Source organism: Vicugna pacos, chromosome 12 (assembly GCF_048564905.1).
Source record: "Vicugna pacos chromosome 12, VicPac4, whole genome shotgun sequence".
Classification (NCBI taxonomy): domain Eukaryota; kingdom Metazoa; phylum Chordata; class Mammalia; order Artiodactyla; family Camelidae; genus Vicugna; species Vicugna pacos.
Window position 1 is genome coordinate 49,796,510 of NC_132998.1, and position 20,330 is coordinate 49,816,839.

The 20,330-nt window shown below is 35.3% G+C and overlaps 1 protein-coding gene and 1 pseudogene across 7 annotated transcripts in view; both read left to right on the plus strand.

Annotated features, from left to right (window-relative positions):
• Window positions 1-16,369, plus strand: part of CAPS2 (calcyphosine 2) — a 37,996-nt gene extending 21,627 nt beyond the window's left edge. For 5 of the 7 annotated variants that reach the window (XM_072973389.1, XM_072973390.1, XM_072973388.1 and 2 more), the window contains 9 exons: window positions 819-914; window positions 1,003-1,096; window positions 4,062-4,180; window positions 5,169-5,248; window positions 6,860-7,014; window positions 10,000-10,125; window positions 12,181-12,277; window positions 12,634-12,696; window positions 14,229-16,369. In XM_072973389.1, coding sequence (XP_072829490.1) covers window positions 819-914; window positions 1,003-1,096; window positions 4,062-4,180; window positions 5,169-5,248; window positions 6,860-7,014; window positions 10,000-10,125; window positions 12,181-12,277; window positions 12,634-12,696; window positions 14,229-14,404 — 1,006 coding nt within the window. In that variant the 3' untranslated portion in view covers window positions 14,405-16,369. Of the gene's footprint in view, window positions 1-818; window positions 915-1,002; window positions 1,097-4,061; window positions 4,181-5,168; window positions 5,249-6,859; window positions 7,015-9,999; window positions 10,126-12,180; window positions 12,278-12,633; window positions 12,697-14,215 lie in introns of all 7 variants that reach the window. The other 2 variants (XM_072973395.1, XM_072973391.1) reach the window with 2 other exon arrangements.
• Window positions 16,370-18,811: 2,442 nt separating this feature from the next.
• On the plus strand, window positions 18,812-20,086 carry LOC102538016 (cyclin-G2 pseudogene; annotated as a pseudogene).
• The last annotated feature ends 244 nt before the right edge of the window (window positions 20,087-20,330 follow it).

Genomic DNA, 20,330 nt, shown 5'->3' on the forward strand with positions numbered 1-20,330 from the left:
CAAATAGAAATAACAGTAATAAATTAGTTGATTTTATCACATTTAAGTGAAAACCAAATTTAGCACAAACATTTTTAGGTTATATATTAATCTGTTACAAAAACTACAGGAAGTATAATCAAAAAGAAAAATATTTTAATTAGAAGTTATTTGAAATGTGATTTTAAAATGCCCTTCAAAAAGAAACTTAGAAGTGATTTTTAAAATATTTATATTACTATGAGATTCTAAACCATTTAAAAATTGACCCGTATGTAAGCTGCTTTATTTAATTTCATTTTAATGGCTTAAATTAACAATAAATTATTAATAGATGTGGTAAAGGTGACAAAGAAGATGATTCTTAAATCTGTTTTCTCAGTCTTATAAAATTTCAGTAATGCCTAATGCTACTTGATGTCCTTGTATATTAAAGGTAAAGTACATTTTTAAAAAATTATTATTTTGCTCAGTGATTTTAAACTTTCTGTGACAAAAGGTAATAAATGTATATCTATCTTTGAGTGGCTTCTTGCAAAATTAACATTTCTTTTAAGGTCTTTCACTTTATCTTAAAAGTCTATGCCAAATTCATAATCTACAATGTAATACATACGTATTCATACCAGTGTAGGCTAAAGCCTTTTCTCTCCATCCAAATCTTAAATTGACACTTCAGCAAGCTGTGTCATGTTTTCCCTGTGGCTTTTCATAACCCGTGCCCATTGCCACACGTTTGAGCAAGTCAGACTATCCCTCTTTGATGAACACAATTCGTGAATTACTGAATATGAAAGTTATCCTATTTGAAAATCGTTAATATTATCCTGTTTTTCTAGAAATGGACATGATGCTTGCAGAGAGCTGGTTGGGTTCTTTTTCACTCACGACCAGTCCCTTACAATTTATGAGTATCGGCAGTTTGGGAAAAATAGGTATGGTGTAAAACATTGTGACACCTCTCAAGATAATTACTTCCCAGAAAAACTGAATAACTTCACATTTTTGTCATTTAACTTCTAGAACAAATGTGCTTCCTTTTATTCAAAAAAACATTTATTGTCATCAGCGTGGACGAAGAAAAGGAAAACAGTACCAACTTGGTGATTTTTATGTTGTAAGTTGTGTGTGTGCAGGCGTGCAAGTTTTACTAACCGGTGTTGGATTCTGAGGGATCCTGTGTGGCCGGAGGAGCAGGGTTTCTAGTCTTCAATTTATTTTCTCTCCTCTTTCCTGAGCAGAGGCCTTTGTGAGAGTGGCCAATGGCTGAGGTTTGTCCCCAGGAGGTTCTGCCTTTCAGGCCCAGATCCCAGTTTCTGAATCTAAGCATAGCATTTATTCCCTGTAACACTTCCCCACCATCCCCAATTCTGCAGTGTAGCCCAGGAGAGCTTGTCTCTTGGTGCTTTTAAAGATCCTGCAAGGCTGTAGCCCTGGGTAAATGGCCGTTTTAGTAGTACTAGAACGGATTCTCCACTTAATGCAGGCTTATCTTCTGAGGACACACGTTTTCTCTATCCCGAGGGGCACTTGGCTTCTGGAGCTGTCATATATCTCTTAGTTAGCTTATCTTCCTTGTGATTCCCCTGCCTGGCACAAGTCCTGGCATATGGCGTATCAAACGGCTTCCCTTAGCATGGGTTGATCGTAGGTAATGTTAGAATTTGTATAGTGCTCTTAAGTTTTAAATCATTATATTCATGTTATGTCATGATTAAAATGTAGCACTGTCCACAGCGATCACTCATGTAACAAACATATGCCTCATAGACTAAGCATTGGAAATGGAGCTGTGAATAACTTAAAAGCATTCCCTACTTTCGTGGGAATTGCAGTCGATGGGAAACAGAGAGCAGGGCCAGATAAAAGGAGGGCAAAGACCCAGTTTTGTGGAGTCAAAGGAGGCTTCATGGAGAAAGTGCCATCTAACCTTGACCTAAGGAGGCAGGGATAGGTAGATAGAAGAGGGTAGGGAAAGGCTTCCAGGTGGAGGAGACAGCTCGTGCAAAGAGCAAAAGCATGAGAGAGCACGGCTTTTCTGAGAACTGAAAATGGTTCAGTCTTATTGAAGTCTACTTCAAGGTGGGGGATTGGCAAGAGACAAATTAGAACTTATTACGAGCGGTCTGTTTTTAAAGACTTACCTAAAATGTTTTGGGGAGTCATTGAGAGGTAAGAGGTGGATGGAATGAAGGGAGGTGGCATTATCAAGTTTGTGATTTCAAAAGATTTCGCTGGTTGCAGTGTGGGTAATGGATTGAAGACTAGCACAAAGGACCAGATTGGATTCAATCACATTCATCTTCTAGAAAGGTGGTTATGGCAACCTGAATTAGGTGAGTGACTGTGGCTATGAAGCTAATTAGAAGAAAAAAAAAAACCCAAAACTTCAGGCAGTGGAATCAATAAGATGGAGTGACCGCTTGGGTGAGGAGTTGGGGGTGAGGAAAAACTTCACATCTGAAGTGTGGATTTAATACACTATCTATTACACTATATATAAAAGTATATATGTCCCTCAAGCCTGCCTCTTGAGATCTAGAGAAAGTCAGCTCCAACTCACATTTCACAGCCTGCAGAAAGAATGGTTTATGCCTGTCCCAGGCAGATTAAAGTTACCTCTAGCTCGGAGCTGCTGTCTCTAATAATTTACGATTTACTCTCACTGTCCCTGTTCCATATTACTTGAACCACATGTGGAACTCTGCTCCCCTTTATCACCTCCGAGAGAGAGAGAGAGAGAGAGAGAGAGAGAGAACGCCACACACAAACCATATATATGATACCTCGGGGATGTGGCAGACATTGTGAAGAGGTATGGAGGGGGATTTATATGGCAGCAGAGTAAGCAACTTACAGTTTATTATTAGACATCCTTATCCTTAAAAATATGTCCTTTGAATATTTCCCATGGTGAAGGCCCTCCTTTCAATTTTCTGACTCCTTTCACCTCTTGCTCCTCCCCACAATCTTCTATTTCTTCATACATAAATATTCAACCTTATCCTTTTTTTTGTGGGGGGTGGGGTGAGTCTCTTTTGCCTTCCAGATGTTACTCTGGAACTTATATTTTTGTTTCTATATGCCCTATCGAAGTCTTTTTTTCCTAAATACTCCCTAAAATAAATTTTAGTGCCAGCTGTTAAGATAATACTTATAGAAACATGCACTTATGCTCATAGACACATGCATATAAAACTGCACCCTCGTTTGTTCACTCATACACATACATATATGGCTTTGGATGCAATGACACAGACCCCACAGATGTACTGTTATGTACACATGTATGTATACACACATATGCTTATATGCGTAACACTGCTACACATATCACCATCTCTTTAAGTATTTAATATAATAATTTGAGAGATTTTATATACATTTCAAGGGCTGGAGAAAGTACTTACAAGTCTTCTAAAGTAAATTCTCCAGGAAAAACAAGAGGAGAGAAATCCCTTCCCTAATCTTCAAGAGAGGTAATTAAGCCTCTTATTTTAAATTTGTGTTTGTCCATATTTGACCACATTTCTTTGAGCAACTCAGAAGTTAAAAGAATAACAATTTTCTAAGTTTGGATTAGGGATTTTTGATAGGAACTTTTTCACCAAAGCCTTGATACTCTGATTATGTTAAAGTTAGCTTTACATTCGTGTGCTGTTTGTCATCAAAGGACCGAGTGAAAGAGGGAGATGAATTTATCATAGTTCATAAATTTGCAGCGCATCTTTCTATGGATCAACAGCTCTATTTCTGTATTCAGAAGTGCTATCATTTCAGTTGAAATAACTTGTTCTTTCTTCCTCTGATTCTTATAAAAAATTAGGTTTTTGTTTTTTCCCGTGAATTGTTAAATCTAAGATTGTTCTCATTGAGAGATTGATTGGGAAATTAGTTCTGTTATTTTCCTATATGTTGTTAGCTGAAGCCTTTGTGGTTTCTAAATAGTCTCTAAATATACTTTTTTACACTAATAAAAAATATACCACATCCGATATAATCAAAATTGAATATTTAAAATTAGTTGTGTTTTACTTCTTATACACTTTCTAGCTTTCAATAATTCATTTGTTTTTCTCTAGGGGGCAAACTTGACATTTTTGAGTTCTGATCATCCCGGACTTCCAGGAAGCATAAAAGAAAACACCTTGCTTACACTTCGAATCACAAATGTTGATCAGATCGCTTTGCATTCTCTCAAGTAAGTCAAACATGCGTTTGTCATTTTGGAGGTAAGTGAAAACACTAGTTTTTGTTATAGTAAAATGAGATTCTACGCCAAAGCATTTTGATTTTAGTTACAACTTGTATTTTTAAAAAACAAAGCATAGCTATGTATGTCTACTTTACATGCTGTGTCTTGTATTCAAATACACGTCTTGTGTGGGAACAGTTACAATTGGTAAAGATAAAAATGTCCCATTTAAGTTAGTTAAAGGTAATTTATTAATTTGCCTGTGCTATAACACTTCATTTTATCTAATGCTACCAAAGTAATACATTTTAAAAGATGGGATACACTACACTAAATTTTTCCCACAGTTTTAGTGTGATGCTTTTTTTAAGCACGAAAAAAATGCCTTGGGTCCCCATGTGCATAATATTCGTTGATTGATAATATATATAATGAAAAAATGATGCTATGGATCAATAGCTTTTGAGTGCATTTGAGTTTTTTTAATCACAGAAAATGTATATGATATCCTTGCTGAATGTTTTTTGGTGCTAACTATAATCAGGGTGACAATAATTGGTGTACAATCTGTGCATTAGAGACCATATCCCATAAATTGGTTCTGAGGAAGTCTGTGTTTCTTTGTCATTTACTGTATTGTTCAGTGTGAATGCAATATATTTTTTTTTTTTGCTTTTTAAAATAACATTTTAACATTTTACACATTTAAATGTAAAACTGCCTTTAAATTTAATAGTGTTAATTAAGTATTTTGAAAGAACATTGAAATAGCTGCAAAACTGATGTATAATGTTTGAGGGAGTTCTTAGGCGGTTTAAAGATTTTCACTCTTGATTTTGCATATTTAATTACCCCAGGGATTAAAGCAGCAAGTAAGGGTGGGAGTTGATTAATCTCTAAGCACTCTTCTGATGCTGTTTGAGCAGAGAAGAGCTTGGGGTTGCCATACCTAAGATTGCAAAGCAATATATTTTTATCACTGTGAAAATGTCAGTTGCAGAACTGATTCTGTGGAACACGATGATATAACCAACCAAGAAGCCAACGATAGGCTGGTTTTCAAGGCCATTCAAGGTATGTGTTGTTACTATCTTCTCAGGTAGTTTGAGTTTTCAACCATTTTCTTTGTAAGTAGTAAAGCAGGGTTTTCCAGCTGTTTCTTAGTTTTATGGCACTTGAGTTATATTTCTTACTTGCTTTCCTATCTTTTATAAGTTTATACACACACACGTACATATGTGCATATTTTAAAAAAATATTTTAGCATTTCTCCTACTTTAATGATCCTGTCTAACTGAATGTCTAGTATTACATGATTTATGGATGTAAGAATTTTAGAAAGTGCTGGATAGTACGGGTTTTACTCATGAAATGCATATGAGTACTTTTCGCAGTATGGTGCTTGTCTTATGCATCAGGTGATACCCTAAAGGGATCTGTGGTGGCTCCACTGTAAAAAGAAATGCTAGACCAGGAGCCAGACTCATGTTTGGACTCTGCCATTGAACAGACGCATGACTTTGTGCAAATCCCTTGCTCCTCTTTCTTTATCTCTAAAATGGGGCTAATAATCTATTTTATTACCTTTCCAGAGTTGTTGCAGGTAATAGTGAAATATACATATATATATATATATATATATATATATGCATATAACATTTCACAAATTTGTTTCTCGAGTCCACTCTTGTAATCACTGCAGTGTACTAGGTCCCCATAGACAATTCCTTGGTTGAATCTCAGAGTCAAGAAGGGAGGAAGGAGTTAAGTAATCACAGAAATCAATATATAATTTATAAATTTAAAAAAATCCTAATTTATCACAAAAAGATGATACAGGAGTAAGAAGCGTAGAAACAGATTTAAGTCGTCTGGGAGTGTATTGAAACTCTCAAATATTCTTGTTGCCATTGTCAGTAAATCAGTTTCTCTGTTCTAGCGTGGTCAATACCGTGTTTGTCATTGTTGTATCTAGTGGCATTAATTTTTCATCTAATGTATTATCTTTGTACTTAATAACTGCTTTGGTAAAGTTGCCTTTATTTTCTTAAGTAAAGATGGTCCAAACTGCGTCAAAGGAAATCTGTCCAACAAAGAAAATGGGCCTGGGAAGATACCTTCTTGTAAATTCCTAGAATAAAAGGTCACTTTAAATGTACAAGATAGCACTCCAAAGCCTTGATGCTGTTTAATATATAAGCTCCAACTCGAAGATTTCAAACTACTTTAGAAATTTCGAAGGGATACATTGATGCCAAGCAAATCACTCTGTGTTTGTAGATCAGTTGGGAACAGTAAAGAAAGAGGAAAGAAATTAAAGGTATGGGCTCATTCGATGAAGAGGAAGCCTGGAAAATTTTTTAAAACTAAGATTTGATTTGTAGCATGTAGGTTATTTTCATGCTGTTAAAGTGAGCCATTTTTTCCCTCTATATTTGAAGTGTAACACTTTCACCACACAGTGGTGCTATAGTTCTGGTATATTTACATGTGATTTTTAACCCCCATTACTAAAAGCGTTCTGTTTTTCAAAGCCTTTTGTCAGTCATACATATGCTCTGGTTGCATATTCACATCCCTTACATCAGTGATACCAGCTTTAATTTTCTTACCAGAGAGACAACTGCAATTTGATACATTTGTGCATAGGAACAATTCATTTCCATCTCTCTTTTTCCTAAACAGATGTGCTAAGAGAACAGCTACATAAAAGAGGTGTTCGTATTGTGACTAGATTGGGAAAATACCTTCGACAAGTGGACAAGGAAGGAAATGGACTTTTAAATAAGGCAGATTTTAAGCAGGCTCTAGAAGTATTTGACTTAGAAGTATCTGAAAACGTATGTACCACAGATGATTCTCTGTAGTGAATGACATATTAATCTTAGGTGGTCTTATTCACTTTTCTACTAAAATTTTAGGATTTCATTTGTCTCCTTCTTGATGCCCCATTATCAGTGTTAAGCCATCAGGCAAGTCCTGTTGATTTTGTAAATGTCAACATTCATTCCTCCCTCATATAGCTATCAAGAGCCTGAGAAGCAGGCGTTGTTCTAAGCTCTGAAAAGACATACTCTGTACCCTTAGGGTCTTCATAATCAAAGGAAAGAAAGATAGAGATGATTACAAACAATATGATATATTAAATAGAGAACGCTCCTAACACATGGGATAAATTCCAAGCCAGGTTATGGGGAAAAAGAAGGAAGTTCATAGGATTCCTGGAGGAGGAGATATCTGAGCTGAGTTTTGAAGGATGAGGAGGAATTAAGCAGGTGAAGGGAGGGGGGAGCATGGATCAGACACTTCACAAAGGGGAGAAGGAGTGGACGGGTTCCAGGAATTGCCCCAGAGCCTTCACACATGTCGTTCCCTCTGTTGTGAGTAATCTTCCACCGGATCTTTGCGTGGCTGGATTTTCTCATCATTCAGGCTTTCTCTACTGAGAGCACCACGCTGACACCTCCTCGCAAGGAGCATCCCGTCTGATCCTTGGTCCTCTCTCCACCATTTGCCCATTTGGTTTTCTTTATGCCACTTTGTAAGTATTTTCCAGCTCTGCCTGCAAATAAAATGTCAGTCCCATCAGGGCAGAGACCACGATGCTTCTGGTTTCCTGCTCTATTTCTAACACCTTGAATAGAAACTGGCATTTGACAGGTGCTGAATAAATAGACAATACATGAGTTGAAATGGGCAGATGGATGGAAGGAAGAAAAAGAGAAGAATGGAGAGAAATAGACCCAGCATGGTGCATCCCATTAAAGCCTAGTGTGCCATGTTAAGAAGCTTGGATTTTATTCCAAAAGCATATGAATTTGAAACACATCTACCTCAAGGATTTCAGATAAGGGATCCTCTCGCATTGTTCTCTGTTGTTTCAAGTGGTCTTGTCACAAGATACAGTATATTTTGTGAAAGGAACACTGGAAATGGAATTTATGAGAGGCAGGTTCAAGTTCTAGCCTTAATACTTGAACTGTGTGATCTTGAATAGGTCTTTTCACTTTTCTGGTTGACAGGCTCTGCCTGCGCAATCCAGATATCGTCAGAGTTGCTTTGAAGCTCACAAGAGAAAATTACATGGGAAATGTGCCTTATCACCTGTAAAATTCTGTGCCAGTATGGTGTTGCTTGCCATTCTCGTGAAGTACCTGTCTTTTGTGTTTTTTACAAAGTTTAATCTTGTGTCCCACCTAGTGACACACACTAGGGATCACCTAACTTCATCTCTTCCTTTTAATAATAATAATAATAAAAAACAGCAATAGAAAATTAGAAAGATGTGATGTCTTTATCCACAATAACACAGATAATTCATAACTGAGGGAGGACCAGAATCCAGATATTCTGAAACAGTCTAGTACTTTTTCTGAATTACCATAATACTTCTCTTTTTGTTTGATTTACCTAATTTTTATGATTAGATTCAGGAATAAAAACTAAAATAATTATTTGACCTCTAACATAGGGAAAACATGTATTATGAAAATATGAGTAAGTTTCCCCTTTTTCTCATTTTTGAAATAATATTCCCTGTTTTTTTTTTCCCCCTCTGTAATATCACTGGAGACTGCCCGTGCAATGAGAAGCAAAAACAAGAACATAAGAATCACCAACCTGGGGTCTAATTCTGGTGCTAGTTTTGGGGGATGGCAAGGTTATTCTTGCTGATTTGAAATAAAAAAAAATTTGCCCCCTAAATAGCCCAATTTATGAGAGCTACTATCAATAAATTTACCTTAGTTTTTTATCAGCTGAATTATCTTTTTCCATTCTGCACCATATTTTGGAAAGAGACTTATATAAATCTGTTGCCACTGTTGGCAAATTATTCAATTCTTGAAAGTTGCTTTTTTTTTTCATGCTTCAAGCAGTATCTTTTAATTCTAGTATCCCATGAATTTTTTCCATATTACTTATGATTTTAAAGGTTAAGCTCACTTTCACAGTTAAAGTTCATTTTATAGACCTTAAAATCTGTTTATGTACAGGATATTACAACAGACGAAAAAAAAAAGTATGGGTTGTCGAGAACTGTGGAAAGGCAAGGCATCTTAAGTTGTTCTTATTAAAGTTTTAATTGAAAAAAATAGGAGGAAGTAGAAGAGAATATTTTTAGGGTGGACCCATTGTTTGTTAGTCATCTTGCTAGATGTTTTATTTACACGCTCGTTTAAAGCTAACAACTTGACAAGAGCATTGGAAATATTTTTATTTGAGTTTAAGAAAATCTTATGATGTAATTTTTTTGGTAGGAGCTCTGTGAATAGAATATTCTATTAAATAGCACATTTGCCAAAGAAATAAGTGGCAATGGTAAAATAAATAAACTGGTATAAGGATTTACTCAAAACAACACCTTTCCATGTAAATTCTGTAATAACTTTGGAGTCATTCAAATCTATACTTTCAAGTATGAAGACTAGAAGAAATACAATTAGTAGACCTAATGCAATTGGAGGCATTCCAGGACACGAAGTGACTTCTTAATTATCACAGATATAATACATTAAAAATAATTAAATGGTCAAATTCAAGTAATTGGTAAGGTTTTTTTTTTGTATCAAACTAAACTTAAAAAAAATCTGTAATTTATTGCCGCTGCTAAATGGTTCTTAACTTTATGGAACTGTCTACAACAGAGTTCTAAATAGCTTTCTTAGTATCTTTCATTGGATTTAAATGTAACTTTCTGGAATTTTCTTATTAAGTCCACTACCTTGTCTGGGCTACAAAAGATATAACAAAATACTACTGTGAGGATTATTGTGGCCATATATAACTTAAAGGTGTAATAGTGATCTCTACGTGATTATTTCTAGGATTTTGAGTCTCTGTGGCTAATTCTAAATGACAATGACAATGACAATGGCAAGGTTGATTACGGAGAATTCAAACGTGCCATTATTGGTGAAATGAATGAATATAGGAAGTCATTTGTTCGAAAGGTAACTTGTTAAGTACTCTTTCAAATAGTTACTTTTAATAGATTGTTAGGTTCATTCTTTTCTTTTCTTTTATTATTTTTTTCAATGGAGGTATTGGGGATTGAACCCAGGAACTTATACATGCTAAGCATGTGCTCTACCACTGAGTTATACCCACCCTTCCAGGTACATTCTTTTAAAACTTTAATGAATTATCATCGAAAATGTTTTAAATCCCTTTACTTGTAATGTATTTTGGGTTTAGTAAAACACACACACACATACCCATACAAATCTACCCAGGATAAAGCAAAAATTACTTGTGCATAAGTTAGGAAAATATTATAAAAGGAAAATAAAATCTGAGATTAAATTTCAGTTCACAAATTACTAATTCCAAAAACTGCTGGCTCCATATAGTTATATGTCTATATCTGTTAGTAAATAGCTCCAAGCCTCAGTTTCTTATCTCACAGAGCTGGTATAAGGATTGAATGAGAGGATACATGTAAAATTATTAGCATTATAAAGCTGTCTCAGTGTCAAGGTTCATGCATATTATCTTAGGATGATGACTAAAAGATGTTTCTCTACTTTTTAAATATGAATGCTAAATGTAAAAATGACCATGTTACATTATAATAGAAACAGGAGACCTGATTTTTGTAGGAGAGTTTATGGTACTTAGGTTCTGACAGCCACTTTTAGAGCATACTTTCGAGCAAAGTAGTTTTCTTTTCCTTTTGCATATGTATCTACTATAAAGTATATATCTACCTAAGGTTGAAACATAGCTATTATGTATAGAGTAGTATAAACAGTTACATCAGGCACAAGTCTCAAATAGAAAAATATCAAAATCTTTATCTTTACTGGCCAAAAGACAAAATTAAAACCATGTGTTAAACAAATCCACCACGTAGTATGTTTAAATCTGCATTTATTTGTACTTTACATGTCCTGGTGATAGATCTGGGTATCAGGAGTAGAAAGTGATGGCTGGGTTTCTCTTTCTTAATTCTTGGTACTGGAAGAGAGTACAAAAGTAGACTTTCAAAGTACGGTCTTAGTTTGCTCGGGTTCGCATGACATGAACCACAGACTGGTGGCTTACACAGCAGTATTGTTTTGTCTCATGAGATCAAGGTGTCAGCAGGTTTGGTTGCTCCTGAGGCTACTCTCCTGGGCTTGTAACTGGCTGTCTTCTTCCTGCGTGTTCACACTGTCAGCCCTCCATCTGTGTTCTCTGTGTCCTGATCTCCTCTTTTTATGAGGACAGCAGTCATACTGTCATTAGGCCCACCCTAATGACTTCATTTTAACTTAATTACCTCTTTAGAGGCTCTTTCTCCAAATTCAGTCTCACGCTGAGGTCCTGGGGGTTAGGGCTTCAACATATGAATTGTGGGGAGGATACAGTTCAGCCCATAACAGGAACCATATATCTGCGATATTATTGTGAATAAACAAACTCGATTCTAGTTTCAGCTCTTTTGCAAATGCGGGATGTTGCTTTGGGTCAGTTGTGCATCTCTATGAACCCACTCCTCAATAAAATGTATTTTATGATACTCAGAATTGCATTGAGTTAGAGGAGCAGTACAACCACCAGCATTTCAAAAGGTAATGTTAAATTTCAGGAAATTGAGTAGCAAAACCCATTTAGAAATTCTTTCACCTTCTCATTGATTTTAGTGTTGGAATATCTGCAAGTTCATTTTTTGAGTCAAAATAGTCCTGGCAATTTGTCTTGGCCATTTATCAATTTCATGTGGATCCTAGAGCTGAAAGTTACCTGAGAGGTCTTTTGCTCAACTCCTCAGTAGGCAGAAGAGGAAAGCCAGGGCAACAGAGATTAAGTTACTTTCTCAAGGTCAAGGTGCTAGAAAGTGTAGAATTAATACTTAAGTGCAGGTTACCTAATGTCTCTCTCCCTGTATTGAGGATGCTTCCTTCATATACCGATTTACTTTAAACTGTCCTGTTTAGAGCTCAAAAATACCCTATTGTAGAATAGAAAAATTAGGCTCTAATGATTTCATAGGGGAAAAAAATAACCTTTCTCTCTTTATTTAGGCTTTTATGAAACTGGATTTTAACAAAACAGGCAGTGTGTCTATGATAGACATAAAAAAATGTTATTGTGCAAAGAAGCATCCTCAAGTAATTTCAGGTAATTATTATGAGTCAAAATGCATTAGGTTTTTAAAATGTTAGTTAACAATAGTAATATCTTTAAATTGTATTAATTTATAATGTGGACTTGAGGCCGTTAAGGTAAGAAATAAACAATAATGTTTTAAACCAGAAATGTAAGAGCTATTTGACCTTCTTCATCTAAAAATTCTTAGGCTTGTTGCTGGAACTTATTTTTTTCTTTGATGTTTATAACTGAGATTGAACTTTTGTTTCCTGTTGAGGAGATAGTAGTAACAAATCTGAGTCAGAAACACAGAGTAAGTTTAGAGAACAGATAATGACACGTGCAGATTCTCTAGGTAATTTTACTGTATCTGCTTATGCTTGAAGATTTAAGGTGTAATCAGGGAACGTCTTTCTCTAGGAATGGAGCTTCACATATAATGAACATACGTAAGTCTACCAAAATTTGAAGATACAGAAAGTAGCTCAGAGTAATTCTAGAGATTCAACACCTGCTGTGTTTCTTCTGGCTTTAATTTTTGCATAATTAATTTATAAATAAAATTTTATTAGAAAGCAAGCATTTGGCCACAGTAACTCCCCTCTTTCCATTACATTTCCCTCTATAGAGGTACGTTATCATTTAATATACATATTTTGGTCCTTACTGTATGAATTTTCATAGCTGTATGTGTAGTATAAATATCTAATACTTTTGGAAGATATTTTAATTTTTTAATTCTTATTTTTTATCAAAGTATAGTTGATTTACAATGTTAGTTTCATGTGTACAAAGATGGCTTTTTTGATGTGGAAAATACACTAACCATATTGCTGTGTAGTTTGCTTTCTACACTTGACAGTATGTTTTGGTGTCTTTTCCATGTTAATCCACATGGAGTCACCTTATTTTTATCTGCTGCCTATCATGGTTTTTAAAAACCAGTGTAGTACAATTTACCTAGTTAGTCTTCCATTGGTAGACTTTTCATTTCTTCTTATTGACGTGCAACCAGTGAGGCAATCAACATGCTTATTCGTCACTCCTTAGGCCCATTTTCTGCTGTTTCCTTGGGGTAATATCAAGACCTAGAGTATCTACATTTCAAATTTTAATTGATACCTCCAAATTGCTTTGTAAGACGGCTAAACTAGATTATACTGCCACTAACTGGAAATTAACTCCCCCCACCACCTCGCCAGCACCCTGGATTTTTGCCAGTCTGATAGGCTAAAAAAATTTTATTTGCATTTCCCTGGTTACTAGGGAGGTTAAGCATAGTTTTGCTTATTTGTTGACCATTTGTAATTTATATTTTATGAATACTTTCTTTTTAATGTATAATTTTGATTATATACTGTTAAATACTATAGAATACTACTGCCCTATAATTTTAATTTTTAATGTTAATAGAGGAGTGGAAACATTCTACTTAATGTCAGAGATTGAAACATAATGATTTAATCAATGGAAAGTTCTTCCAGCAAAAATGTTCACAGGCCTCTGAATCTGGTGTTTACAGTAATATTTTCTAGCTGCAGTTATGAGTAACCACCTCATAAAGTAACTAATGCCGTTCACACATTGCATTACTGTGTTAACAGCCTATAAATCATTGATATTATTTACTTGTTTTCTTCTTTCCTCATTTTTAATGGGAATGAAACCGAGTCCCCTAAATCATCAAAAAATTACAGGAATGTGTACAGTAGTACTATTATTTTGCCTGCACTTAAAGGAGACACCCTGTCAGAGGCTTAAAAGATGCCTCAAATGTGTATTAAAGTCCTCATGATTAAATTCTAGTCCATGCAAGAAAATGCTTAAATAAATTGGAGGGCAGTTTGACATAAGATGTCAGATTGTTGAAAAGATTTCAAAAGGTGATGAGTATTTCATAAGGTGATCTAGGTATTTCTTTATCATCATCAATTGTTTTACTGGACTTTTAAGGACATTATTTCACAGTACTGTTTTACAGGACATTTCACAGAGGAAGAAATCAAATCATCTTTCCTAGAAACATTAAAAGATGCCTGCAGCAAGTCTGAAGAAGTGTCATACGGTGAATTTGAAGATTACTATGAAGGTCTAAGCATAGGGATAGTAGATGATGAAGATTTTGTTCATATCTTACGTACTCCATGGGGGATTTAGTTTTTTAAAATGAGTGTGTTATCAGTGCTAAGCATTTTAAAGGAGAGATGAGTTGAATGTAAAGTATCGAACACTGGAATATATTTTTCTAGGGCTCTCTTTACTGTTTGTTGTTTTCTCAAAAAAGTTGAGTCTGGAAAGAGAAACATTCAGAAAGACAGATGTAAGTGTCTGTGTAGGTTCATACACATGTACAAATCCTTGTCTGTTTATACGTTTATAAATATCTCTCTTTTTTGACTTTTTTTTTTTTACTTATCTTGAGTATATTTTAGAGTTCATTTAAAAATTTAGTCTTCACAGGAAAGTAACATCTGTATCAAGTGACAGGAGAACAGCTATATAGTAACCAAGTTTCTTGTCCATTGTTTTTCTGCTCCCCATTCCCCAAAGTATAATTGCCACCATTCTCAATCTGATGAATTGGACTTGGACCCAAAGCCTGTGAGAATGAAATAGCTCAACTTGTTTCAACTATCTGAACATGTTAAATGAATTAAAGGATATACAAGAGAAATTTTGCACGCAGTGTGATTAGAGATGTTTTCTGCAACTGAACTATTTAGAATGATGGAGATTTACTCCTAAAATGCTTATTTAAACACTGACTTGTCTGGTGAATTCTTATCTTCTACATCGTGTGCTGCCGTTTGTTCAATAGAGCACAATGTCATTTTCTAGTGACCAGTTCTATCTGTTCTTTTATTCTGTTCTCAACTGCAATTCTTATTACCTGCACAGAATTATTGTTTAGCTAGAAACAGTACAATATGGAAAGAGAAATGTTTTCTTAAAATATTAAATAAAATAAAGATCTCTAAAAGTACACTATCACTTATATGGACTAGGCAATAATTTAGTAATTCTTCATCAAAATGTAAAAAGTTAATTTGTATCCTAAAATGGTATTCTAAATAACACCTCTTTTTGGTTTACTAAATAACTGAAACATTTTCTTCTAAATAGATATTATTTAACAGTTAGAGGTGCTGTAATCATTCTTTCTAAATTCTTCTATGTCCCTCACTGCTCCTTGGAAATACAGACAGAACGGGAAACTTACAGAGTTGTTTTCAGGTTCATAATTTTTAATTTAAATATTAAGATAACATGAATTAGAAAAAAAAAACAGTGTCAAGCCAAATAAGAAGCGGTTCAAAAATGAGACTATAGACTTTGTGGAATATGAATTTCAGCATATAACTTCATTCATCCAGACCCTTGGCAACATTATCAGAAATGACATATGTGTGAACCAAACGAATTCAAAGTAGTGCTTCTCCAAGAGCTGAGGAGGTAATAAAATTTATTGCTGAAATTTCAGAAGCAAAATCTGTACATTTTAGTGCTATCTTCACTAGCTAAATTCTTTACGCCTTGGGAATTTTTTTTTTCCAATTAGGTTATTATAATGAAAACAATATGCTGGAAGGTTTTGACAGAAATAAGTCTAAAACACTATTTCTGAGTCATATTCTTTTTCTTGGAAAAATGTTTCCACCCACCTATAATCATCTTAAATTCTACAAATTGTTTTTATGTTAAAATGACTAATACCCTGGGTGTTCAATATGCATGTAGTATTTTTTACTGATACATTTTTACTTAGTTTTCCTTAACAAATATATTCTTAATACTGTCATGTTTTCCAGTGACTATAATCAGAAAATGTGTAGACTGTCATATTGTTTAAAAAAGAAAAAGGAGATTCTTCTAGGATTTAACATATTTGTATGACCACGTATTCTTAAATAAACCTCCACCCTCTTAATATAAATATTCACATGTAGTTATTTATAGGAATTTTCTCTTCAGGAGATTGAAAAGACTCTTTTGTAGTTAATTTCTTATTATTTTATACTGTTATTTCCATGTAAAGCTAGAAAATGCATAGTCAATATGTTATTTGGCATATTTCATTAAATTATAATTGGTGGCACAATAAATCATTCTGCTTTTGCTTCACTGCCTGCATTTTTCTTGGACTTTGGTATAGTAAAATCTATTTTTTGTATTCAGTTTAAGTTACATTTTCAAATATCCACAGCATAATAACTGACTTTTGAAATTCTATTCTCAATAGTCTTCATATTCTACAAATCTCTTGATTACCTTTCAAATATTAAGTTATATGTTGTGATGATGTTATATGTTGTGATGATTTTACATGTAGTTTATAGTTAAGCGTATTTCGTTTTCTCTAGATCTAGTTACTTGTTTGTGGTGTAGAATTGCTTCCCAATTAACCATCCTGTTTTATTGAACTCTATATATTGATTTTACTATTTCTATTCTTTTTTTTTTTTTTTTTTTTACTATTTCTATTCTTATCAGTAACGTTTTACAGAATTTTTAGGGAAAATTTATATTTTATTAAAAAGGGGATATAATTTAGGAATTTTTAGCTGTATTTTCATTGGTAAAGATTATACATTTGTATGATGGAACAACTAGAGTATAGTATGGATAAAAGTATATGTTCTTGTTTTAAACTGTATAGTATATAAACATATGTGCTTAATGAGCCAGTGACTCTGCACAGGGACAGTCACTTAGGATGATTCATAATTTTGATACGGCTATAAAACACATCTTAGTTTACTAATTACTTGGGATTTCCAGTCAGTCTAAGTTGTCAGTTACCTCAGGAGAGAATTGTGTAAAATAAACTATGCTTACTGCAGATTATTTAAAATGCATTTGTGAGATTATAGTTTACAGTGCTTGCAAAGGAAGGTATGTACGGTGATGAACTGTAACCACTACTAGGTTGACCAGCAAGAACACACATCTACAGGGAAAGTGCTCAAAGAAGTAGAAGGAACTGAATCTGTGTAACACAAGCCAAGCAGGAAAGGGGAGAGAGAACCCAGTGGGTTGACAGGGATGTGTTAGTAACTGATCAGGGAAGGTGCTCCTGTCATGGCCTCCCACTTTTATTGTAAGGATAAATGGATGATTTACTCAGCAGCAGTTGTTATGGTTCTTATATTTGAACACTTTTGCATGAAAACACTTCAGCACAGACCATGTAAGTAGTCTGAATGTGCAATTTAATGCAAACTTCAGTCATAGGGGCGGTGCTTCCCTAATAAACAATGCACAGACTGCACTTTATCGGCAAGGCCTCACCGCTCAGGGGCTACATTCACTCCAGGTATCTGGGGCTTAGTTGATATGGGATGCCTGGTAATTCGCCTTCTAAGTACAGTGGGTTTTGCTCATGAAAACAGTGTCTTGTCTTGAGTCCTGAATGGCGTTGGGGCCCACTTGTGGAGTAGGACTTCTGACTGACCGATTGTAACAACAGGGTAACAGGATTCCTCCCCCAGTGTTACTGCTGCTTCCTCTGGTGAGCCTTTCAGGCACGGCGGTGGTTGGAGCACCCCAAAGGGCCAACTGCTGGGACTTCACTGATCTTACAGAATGGGTTGTATAATCTCTTTGCGCCTCCTTGCTAAAATGTGCTTGTTGAATGAACGTTGATATGTGTGGCAGAATTACAAATTTGTATCATTATAACCGGGTAGTGAAATCAGGAAGAGTAGCTAATTCTCACCTACCTCAGTGATTTTAGGGAGGCTGGGGAAATCACAGGTAAGTACCATAAAGAATCTATTACTTGTGCACAACTAAATTAGTTACTCCTAATTCAGTCGTCAGCTCACAGCTGCAATTCTCTGTCGACACTGCGGTCAGCATCACAAAACAAAATACTGCATGGCACAATGCCTGAAGGAGTGGAGTTAAAAACTCCAAAGCCTACTTCATGATTGCTAAACACAGGCATAAACTAGGCACAGTGGAGCGTGGAAGGACTGTTTATGTCATCCCAGGGGAATACTAAATAGCTCACCATTCTGAAAACATTCACTTTATCAAGGTGTTATTGAGAAGCAATTAAAGTGTTCAGCTGAAACAGCAAAGATTTTAGAGATTTGATCATATAGATTTTAGAACTGTATTAGTGGATATACATTTTCAGACTTCTCTCTTTAATAACCCATGTAAGCTGATTTGTATAGTTTTTGGATATCCAAGCAAGGTAAAGATATTTGGAAGGATTTGAATTAAAAAAATTACCTATCTGGTGACAAATTTTATGCAAGGAGAACCCAATCAAAGTCCCTGTTGTGTTTAAGTATTCTTGGACAGAAACAATGAGTGGAACAGAGAACCAAAAAAGTCACAGGTAATATCATCAAGGATATAAGAGAAGACAATCTGCTTATGAAACAAAAATGGAATCTTATGAAAAAAGAAAAATCAAAGAACAATTTTTAACTTTAGAAATTAAGAATATCATGAATCAGATCAGGTTGGCTTCAGCTTCTGCTGATGGCATGGCATTGGCCCCAGTGCTGCCTGGAGACCAGAGTCTGCAGGGCAGGTGCTGCCGGTTGGAGGATGGTGATGGGCAGTGGTGTAAAGCTGAGATGTGAGGATGAGGAAGAGATGGCAGTGGCAGGGGAGGGTTGGATGCTTGCTGGGGGCACTGGTGAGCTGGTGGGTCCTTGACCAAGGAAAGAGTCCATCATGGTCCTGTGTGCTCAGCCCTCTCTAGGCCAGATGTTGCATCTCCCACCTAGTGAGGGAAATGCGGGCTTAGGTCTTAGCAATCTGGGAAAAGTCCAGCTCCCTGAACTGCTGAAACTCTACCAGGTATAGAAACAGAAATTCCAATCACAAGAGAAAAGGGCAGAGCGGTAGAAAACGGCTACCCCTGAGAATAATATCGTGTGCTGAAGACAGAGACAGTGTCAAGATTTCAGAGACTTAACCCATTTTTAAATTTTCCATCTTGCACATCAATTTTTACCCTGGCTGTCAATATTTTGGACAGATCCTTGGCTCGTTTGAAGGTGAAACCTAAAATTTCTCTTGCATTGGAGTCTGCTGTTTTGGCTGGCTACCAGAAAAGTTGAAGAAAAATGCAATGTTTCATCTCCTCGTAACATAATCTGAACTAGTCAATGTAAATGCACTACTTCTAACAAAAAACCAAGGGAAAAAATTTTTGGAAAAAAAAAATCAGAACTATGAAATGGAACATACTGCTGTATTGAACTTTTTTTTTTTGCTTACATTAGACTATTATACTTCTTCATATTTCAGAAAGGAAAGAAATATTGAGCCTTGATAAACTGGAAGCACAGCTGAAAGCTTGCAATTTTCTACTAGTCTTTTCAAAAGCAAAGCCATCTGTATTAGCTTTGTGCCTTCTCAATCTGTAAGTAGAAATGTAATTCATTAAATTATTGCACATCCTTCTGCTTGTTATAAAGCATTCAAAGATCAATGATACCGAGTTCTTTTACTGGAGGGAAGCAGTTTCTAAATGATTAGCGGAATATTTTCTCTTGATTGTTGCAAGAAATTGGTTTGGATTGTCTGGATGCAGAGTCCAGACCCTCCAAGACAACAACTGTGGTGTCCCTGAGTTGTCAACAATACCAGGAGATAGCTGTCTTGACAAAAGTGAAAGCGAAGACTCGGAAGATGTGAACTTGGAGAATGAAGTCCCAGCAGCTGTCTCTCCATCTCAGTGATCAAAGATGCACTGTCTTTTTCAACTTGAAAGTGGCACAGCCCCCGTGTTTCCCATTTTATAAACCCAACTGCACTGTGTCAGAATTTAAAGTATACATGTGGTTTATAAGCAATAAATGGGGATGTAGGTAGTGTTTTTGTCCAGCCCCTATCTAGGCAGGACTACAAAGACTGGAACACCTGTTGTCTGTAATTACTCAGATCAGATCTGGTCTATTTTCATATTCTAAGCTCTCAGCTGGGTTAGGACCTCTAAAATGATGGGAAATAATTTAAATATTGGCACATTTGCTCTTTTCCTTTGTTTTTCGTTTGTTTGTTTTTTGTTTTGTTTTTTGAGTTTCGTGGTTTTATTAACACAAATACAATGTGCACG